The sequence below is a fragment of the Chinchilla lanigera genome, unplaced genomic scaffold (assembly GCF_000276665.1).
Source record: "Chinchilla lanigera isolate Chin_1 unplaced genomic scaffold, ChiLan1.0 scaffold00015, whole genome shotgun sequence".
Classification (NCBI taxonomy): domain Eukaryota; kingdom Metazoa; phylum Chordata; class Mammalia; order Rodentia; family Chinchillidae; genus Chinchilla; species Chinchilla lanigera.
The window spans coordinates 15095713-15103754 of NW_004955416.1; the positions used below are offsets into that span (position 1 = coordinate 15095713).

The 8042-nt window shown below is 52.2% G+C and overlaps 3 protein-coding genes across 3 annotated transcripts in view; 1 reads left to right on the forward strand and 2 right to left on the reverse strand.

Moving 5' to 3' along the window:
* LOC102021758 (tubulin polyglutamylase TTLL13) overlaps nucleotides 1-6794 on the reverse strand; it is a 21779-nt gene extending 14985 nt beyond the window's left edge. Inside the window, exon 1 of the mRNA XM_013512473.1 lies at nucleotides 6706-6794. The gene's annotated coding sequence lies outside the window, so the exon portion shown is untranslated. The remainder of the gene's footprint in view (nucleotides 1-6705) is intronic.
* Nucleotides 3210-6787, reverse strand: Gdpgp1 (GDP-D-glucose phosphorylase 1). The gene is made up of 2 exons (XM_005381528.2): nucleotides 6706-6787; nucleotides 3210-4685 (listed from the first exon to the last, which is right to left on the reverse strand). Exon 2 carries the CDS (start codon nucleotides 4674-4676, stop codon nucleotides 3522-3524), a length of 1155 nt encoding a protein of 384 aa, XP_005381585.1. The 5' UTR covers nucleotides 4677-4685; nucleotides 6706-6787; the 3' UTR covers nucleotides 3210-3521.
* A 125-nt stretch (nucleotides 6795-6919) lies between the features above and the next one.
* Cib1 (calcium and integrin binding 1 (calmyrin)) overlaps nucleotides 6920-8042 on the forward strand; it is a 3741-nt gene continuing 2618 nt past the window's right edge. The window contains exons 1-2 of the mRNA XM_005381532.2: nucleotides 6920-7133; nucleotides 7246-7280. Coding sequence (XP_005381589.1) covers nucleotides 7083-7133; nucleotides 7246-7280 — 86 coding nt within the window. The 5' untranslated portion in view covers nucleotides 6920-7082. The remainder of the gene's footprint in view (nucleotides 7134-7245; nucleotides 7281-8042) is intronic.

An 8042-nucleotide genomic window follows, 5' to 3' on the forward strand; every position in this document is an offset into this window, starting at 1 on the left:
GTGAGGGAATCTGGTTACTACACAAGATGATGTGATGGGACTTGACTCCATGCTGGGGGCTGCAGGACATATATATATCCTTTAAGTGTTCTGGAGTCCCTTGAAGTTCAAGAACAATCTAACTGAACAGGATGTTTGCAAGTATCCCCAGGGGTTTGACTGACAAATATTCAATGTTGTAAGCACTGCTCTAGGGTCTAAACCATTCTCTTTTTTTTTTTTTTTTTTTTCAGATTGGTCTTGAACTCTAGGTGATCCTCCTGACTCATCCTCCTGAGTGCTGGGATTACAGCCATGCACCACCAAGCCCAACCATCCTCACTTCTTGCCAGAATTACTACCATTCAGCACCCTCTTCATTGGCTGATTCCCCTTCACCTTTCCCAGCACAGCTTGAGCATTGCCTTTACCTGCCATCTGTTACTCCCCAACTCAGTATCCGTCAAGGGTTCCTATTCATCAGTTCCACCATGGAGGCTCAGGACTGAAAGGCAAGCACAGAGCTGGGACAGGCCCGGCTGGATCTGTGCTTCCTGCCATGCTTCCAGACCAGGGCTCTGAGTACAAATGGTCCTCTGCATGTTCCATATATTCAAGCTTAGAAAAAGCTTCAGTGCAAATCTTCTTCTTAAAGATCAAAACCATATTCACAACACAAACATACTGTTTATAAATGGCTGATAATAAAAATAAAAAACCAAAATAGGGTCAGAAAAGGCTGGCACATTACAATATCAAAATAAATAAATGGCTCCGAGGTACTACCATAAAGAAAATTCAAAAAAAAAAAAAAAAATCAGGGCTGGGGATTTAGCTCAGCGGCAAAAGCGCCTGCCTGGCAAGCGCAAGGTCGTGAGTTCGGTTCCCAGTACCGGAGAAAAACAAAAAACAACAAAAAAAAGAAAATTCATCAGAGCTGGCTGGGGTTGCAGCCCGGTGGTAGAGCGCTTACCTAGCATGCATAAAGCTCGCGGTCCATCCCCAGCACTGGGAGTAGGGGAGGTATTTTCCCCCTTTTTCTGGAAGAACTGATTTGGGTCAGGTAAAGTTTGTTTTGTTTTGTTTTGAGACAGGGTCTCACTGTGTACTTCTGGGTGGCCTTGAACTCACTATATATCCAAGGCTGGCCTCAAACTTCTGGACAGCTTCCTGCCTAGCCTCCTGACAGCTGGGATTTTAGGTGTACACCACCATACCCAGCTGGAAAGGTGGTATACCTCAGTCCTAGGAAGAAACTGGGACAATCCTGATAATTTGCTCACCAACTTAAAATCTACTATGCTGTAATGGTCATCTGTACTTCCTTCAGAGATCAAGAAAGCAAAATAAACCATTATTAAACTCTGTAGACTCAAAAGTTTGAAGAAAAAGGCTAAAATTACTGCATTTGCCAAACATTAAAACAGTCAAGGGGCTGGGGATTTAGCTCAGTGGCACAGCGCCTGGCTGGCAAGTGTGAGGTCGTGAGTTTGATTCCCGGTACCAGAAAACAAACAAACAAATAAATAGTGAAAAATTCCTGCCATAATGTTAAATTGTTGTTTTGTTTTCTGGTATGTTATTTATTTATTTATTTTGGTACCAGGAATTGAACTCAGGACCTCACACTTGCCAAGCAGGTGCTGTGCATTGGGCTAAATCCCCGGCCCTAAATTGTTTATATACAGGATATGGGTATTATCCCTACAAGACTCTGTAATTTCTTTGGGGTATGGAGCTTTGGACTAACACTCTGCATTAAAGCTTCATATGGACCTGAGCATAGGGAGCCAACTCCCAAAGCCCCTGCCACAGCCAGAGCCACAGCCCATAGCACCGGGCCGCGGAGCCTTCCCAGCCTGTGGCTGGCACCCAGCGAGCAGGGCCTCTCGCTCCCTCTGGAGGCCGGGGCAGGAGTGGCAGCAGTGGTCACTGCTGTTTAAAATGAAACTCAGGATTTCTTTTACTCTGGGTATACAAATGGGGTAATGGAATGGAAAAGGATTCTTTACACACAAGTACTCTCTTACAGTAGCACCTATGCCGTCTCCTCTGGACCCAGGGTGGAAACCACTAGAGGAACAGCAGAACAAAGGTGTGTGGTTTTCACACATTTTCTGAATTGAGTCAGACATAGGCAGAACAGTGAGGACACTCTGGACTTTACAAGAAGTCTGCATCATGAGGCACCTGGGAAGGGCCTGGAGAGGCCCTAGGAGAGCTGGCTGAGGCGGGGCCATGAGCTGCTAAGGACACCCTGTCCCGGAAGCTGCTCATAAATGCACCCGTCCCAGCCCAGTCCTGGCACATGACTGCTTGATCTCATGTTTGCCATCTAACCTCAATATGTGACTAAATCTGCCAGCCTCCTCTTGCTTACTTTTTTGAGACAGATCTCTCTATATAGTTCAGGCTGGTTTTGAACTCATGGTGATCCTCCTGCCTCAGCCTCCCAAGTGCTGTGATTACGGGTATGCACCACCATGCCCAGCTGTTCTCCTCTTGGTAAGTGGGGCAGTGAGAGGGCCTGCGCCTCTAAAGGTGTGAGGGAATCTGGTTACTACACAAGATGATATGATGGGACTTGACTCCATGCTGGGGGCTGCAGGACATCCAAGGTGAAGTCTCAGAAGGTGAAGACGTAGGTACTGGATGAAGTAGGCTGGAAGAAATGGCAGGCACCTGCAGTCCCAGCTACGAGGGAGCTGAGACGGGAGGACTGTTTCAGCCCCAGAGACCAAGGCCAGCCTCGGTAACATGGGGAAAACCCATCTCAAAAACAAAAACCAGATGCAGTGGCACACACCTGTAATCCCAGCACTTGAGAGGCTCAGGCAGAAGCATCACCCTGGACTAGTGAGTTCAAGGCCAGCCTGGGCTACACAGCAAGAACCTGTCTCAAAATAAATAAATAAGTAAAAATAAACAGCCATGGGCTGAAAAGGGAGAACACAGCAAGTGGCAGCTTCATGCTAAAGGGCCAGAAACCATCAAAGCAAAGACCAACACTTGGGCTGAGGCTGAGGGTGGAGCTCGGTGAGAGCGCTTGCCTGGCATGCACTGAGTTCGATGCCCAGTACGCAAAAAAAGAAAAGGAAAGAAAAAAAAAGGCTAACAATTGGTGTCACAGGAAAGGTCCATGTGGAGCCTAAAACTTTTGTACAACTCCCTTAACAACAGGCCTGACATCCCTGGAGCTTGTTGAAGAAGGGGTAGCAGAAGCAGTTACATCCACAGGAACACACTCATTAGATTTATTCCAAGGTTTTGCCCTTTCACAGAGACCAGTAACCTGTTCCTTTTTTGAGACAAGACATTCAGTCTTTAAGCTGCCCAAGCTAGGGTCAAACTTGCCATCCTCCTGCCTCAGCCTCCCACAGCGCTGGGATCACAGGGAAGTTATCAGTTCTTTCTTCATCTCTCCCCTTAGGCCTAGAGATATGGGAAGGCAGCCATGAAAATAAATGCCCAAGTGACCACAAGACAATGAGCAGCCCTCTGGAGGGGAACGCAGAGCAGCAAGTGAAGACACAGCTCCGGGACTATGGTTCCTCCTGGGCCACCAGGGCTACCAGTGCTTCCTGTACTGCTGCGGCCTGGGCAGTGGGCAGCAGGCAGTCCTGAATGAGGGCCACGGCGGCTGCCTCCGTCAGGGTGCTGAAGTCCTGCGCTGTTTTGACAGGGAGGTGCCCAGCCAGCTCACAGAGGGCGACGTTGAAAGCCTCACCTTCCTTTACTCCAAAGCTGGGCTTCCGGGCCCACAGGATCACTCGGACCCCTGCGAGGGCTGAGCAAGGCGATGCCTTTCCAGGGGGCGCTCCCCGTGTCACAAACAAGTTATGTGCAATCTCCTGGTCGGTCAGATAGTCAGTGGCCCGACAGACCCTGCTAATCACAGCTTCCAAGTCAGGCCCGGGCCCGCTGGTGTAAAAGAGGAAGCCAGGAGCTGGCAGGGTCTGAAGCAGGTGCAAATGGCCCCCTGGGTCCAGGGGCTGGCTGGGCGCCCCCTCCACAGGCAGCCTGTGGGCCAGGTAGTAGCCATGCAGGTGGAGGTGGTTCACTGAGGCCAAGCCCCCAAGGCTGTTGAAGCCCACCCGGAAGCCGGGGTGTGAGCTCAGCAGCACAGCCTCCAGCCCGGCCCGAAGCACACCCGGCAGCAGGCGCTGGGGCAGCCCCCGGGCAGGCTCGGGCACCAGCAGCACGTGGCCCCACTCCAGCGGGCTCACGTTGATCACCACCAGGATGTCCTCCTGTGGGAGGGCACCACATGCGTCAGGCTCCCGGTGCAGACGGAAGAGCACTTCTCCGGGCCGGATCTTGTTGAAGTTAAATTGTTCCGGATTGAATGCCTGCTTCACACTCTCGATGTTCTGGGGGCGCCTCCTCTGCACACCTCGCTCCACATTCAGCTGAGCCACAAAACCCACCGCACCAGGGAGGACTTGAGTCTGCAGCTCCCCAAGGCGGTAGCGAAAGAGTCCCAGCTCCATCCGTTGTCTCCAGGCCGAGCAGAGCGCAGAGTCGAATCGGGACAATGGCAGGGAATCCTGGGTGCTGGGTGTGCTAGGCCACTGCACCCCTCCCGTGAGGAGCTCCTCCTGCCCGTACACAAAGGCAGGGGCGCCCTGCTCTCCCCAGTCCTCATGGTCTGGAGGCAGCAGGTAGGAAGTTTCGTGGGAGTCACACAGAATAGCCATGAAGCTGCCCTGAAGCCATCATAAAAGATGAAAAACACAGAATAGTAACCCATTTTTAAAGATGTTCATTCTCAAACAATTACTTTTTCTCTGATTACAAAAGCAATATATAATATACGCCTTTGGTAAAAAAGGAAACAAAGAAAGTTCTCATAATTCTGTCGCCTGCAGATGAGTACATGTTTTTGCTGAATTAAAAATATTTATTAGCCGGGTGTGGCGGTGCAGACCTGTAATCCCAGCATTCGGGAGGCTGAGGCAAGAAGATTGCTGCGAGTTCAAGACCAGTCTGGGCTACAAAGGCCACCCTGAACTGCACAGCAAGATCTTGTCTCAAAAAGACAAAAAAAAAAAAAAAAAAAAAAAAAAGTATTGAGGGGCTAGGGATGTAGCTCAGAGGTAGAGTGCCAGTCTAGCATGTAAGAGGCGCTAGGTTTGATTCTGGGCAACACCAACAAAACAAAAATGAAAAATACAAAACAAATAAGGCACAAAACAGGAAGGAAGGTGTAGCTCTGTGTCAGGACACCTGCCTAGCATATGCAAGACTGTGTTTGGTTCCAGCCCCAAGAAGAAAATTTAGCCAGGTGTGGTGGCACAAGCCTGTAATCCAAGCACTTGGGAGGCTGAGGCAGGAAGATTGTTGCGAGTTCAACACCAGCCTGGGCTACAAAGTGAGCTCAAGGCCAGCCTGAACTGCATAGTGAGACCCTGTGTCAAAAAAGAAAAAAAAAAAAAGCCGGGTTTGGTGGCGCTCGTCTGTAATCCCAGCACTTGGGAGGCTGAGGCAGGAGGATTGTTGCGAGTTCAAGACCAGCCTGGGCTACAAAATGAGCTCAAGGCCAGCCTGAACTGCATAGCGAGACCCGGTTTCAAAAAGACAAAAGAAAAAAAAAAAAAAAAGACAAAAAGAAACGAAAATTTATATACACAAATATGTGTGTTCATTTATATTTTTAAATACCTGTGTACACATATAGAGAGAGGAAATAGAGAAAACATAAAGATAAAATTCAACCTATATCTCAAATGCCCAAGGAAAAACTTATTTGCATTCAGCCTCATTTTCATGTGTACACTGATTTTTTTTAAATGTTGTTTTGGTTTTTTGAGACAGGGTCAGGTTGGTCTTGAACTCGCTATCTAGCTCAGGCTGGCCTCAAATGCAAGCAATTCTCCTGCCTCAGTCTCTCAAGCGTTGGGATTACAGGTGTGCACCACCATGTCCAGGTATACTGAGCCTCTAGATTTTGACTTTTTAAACCACTCTCCAATCTTTGTACATATAAAAGTAGGCTGTATGTGGTATGTGGTGGCATGAACCTGTAATCCCAGCACTCGGGAGGCTGAAGCAGGAGGACTGCTGCGAGTTCAGTGCCAGCCTGGGCTAATAGTAAATTCAAGGCCATCCTGGACTACAGAGCAAGACCTTGTCTGCAAAAGAAAAAAAAAAAAAACTAACTCCGATTCCTCCTCCCAGCCCTAGTACAGGTTCATTCATTCATGCATGCATATCTGATAAATGTCTACTGAGACATTTCAGTGCCAAGCACTGTCCTTGGGCTGAGAGGAGACCAGAAGCAAAGGTCTCCACAGCCAGCAGGGAGGACAGGTGGGGATAGGTGGGACCTTCATAACCAGAAGGCTGTCAGTAGAGCCACGCAGGGTGGGGAGCCTTGGAGTGGACCCCCTCTACAGGTCTGAGCCTGACAAGTCACTGAAACGCTCTGGACATTGTAAACTGGGCGCCTACCTTGTCGGGCAAGAATGAAAGCGAGCTATGCACTGTGCCTGACACCCATGGGTCCTCGTCACCAGCCTAAGGGCCATCAGGGAACGGTTTCTCCGGGAGAGGCGCGGGGTTGGGGCTGTAACTCGCACCGCGTGGTAGTCACGATAAGCTTTCTCTGGGCAGATGGCAGCCCACGGCTTCCACCCAGCAAGTCCCGAGGCCTCCCGGATATTCTGTATTAATTTCCTCGCTGCTCTTTACGGGTTCCCGCCCAAGGGTGCAGCCCAGAACACCTACCGCAGGTAAGACGGACGCATCTCGCGGCTTCGCCAGCAGCCGGCACCGGGTCCTTAGCTACGTAGCAACGCCCTTAGCGCAGGCGCAGCCTGTTCCATGCGCGCGCCGCCGCCTGCCCCGCCCATCAGGAGGCGGGGCCCGAGCCATCGCCCCGCCTCTCCCCGCCCTGCCCCCGCCCCCTGCTCTTCGGGCACTGCGGGATCCCGGAGCTCCGCCACCAGACTGCGTGGGGCGCCGGTGCGCTGCGCCCAGGGTCGGGCCGGGGGCGGGGCCTCAGCTGCGGTTGCCGCGGGGACTGGGCGGGGACGCGGCCCGAGGGCGGAAGTGGGAAAGTTGTCAGCGTCCCAAAGAGCGGCGGAGCTGTGCGCGCGGCGGCCATGGGGGGCTCGGGCAGTCGCCTGTCCAAGGAGCTGCTGGCCGAGTACCAGGTGCGCGGGACGCCGCCCTCGGGGCCTCGCGCGCCACCTGCGCCCGGAAGAGCGGGGTCTGGGCGCGGCGGCCGCGGCTCGCTGACCACCGTTCTCTGGCTTTGTCTTCCAGGACTTGACGTTCCTGACCAAGCAGGAGATCGTCCAGTGAGTGCAGTCCCGACTCCCGCTTACGAGGCGCCCTGGGGCTCCCCAGGGGCGGATTCAGGGGCGCTGGCACCCCGGGAGCAGCAGAGTGTAACTGGAGGCCACCCTTCAGGATCCGGGAGAAGCTGGGCGCTGTTTGATCCTACGCCTCCCTGGTGTCTGCCCCCCCTCAACTTCCTGCCGGACCGGGCAGCCCTACCCATGCTCTCTGCCACCTTTGCCCACAGGCAAAACCAGAGACACCTTGGGAAGCCGGCGCTGCCTTGCTCCGACTTTACCTGAATAATCTAGTAACCGTTAACGCTTGTGGGGCACTTAGCGCGCCAGCAGCTGTGCTAAGGGGTTCCTTGCTTTACCATCTTGAGGGAGGTACAGGACAAAAAAGCAGGCTCCAAGAGGTCGGGTGACTTGCCTAAGACTTCTGGGAGGAAAAGGACTTCTGTGGGCCATGGCACCAGAGGGAAGAGATTCCTGGGCTTCTCTGGGCAAAGGCTGTTCCATTGGGAAGGGAGTGGCAGTTGAGGAACAGCATTCCCTGGAGGGAAAGTGAGGATGTGGTTTTGCTGTTTTTTTCCCTGGTGTTAATGACCAGCTTCTGGCCCCCTCCAGTACCTCTCCATCCTACAGGCGTCTCTGGACTGATCCTGGCGCACAGTAGTCCCTCAGTAAAGACCCATCACAAGAAAGGGCTCCAGGGGCTGGGGATTTAGCTCAGCGGCAAAGCGCCTGCCTGGCAAGCGCAAGGTCATGAGTTCGATTCCC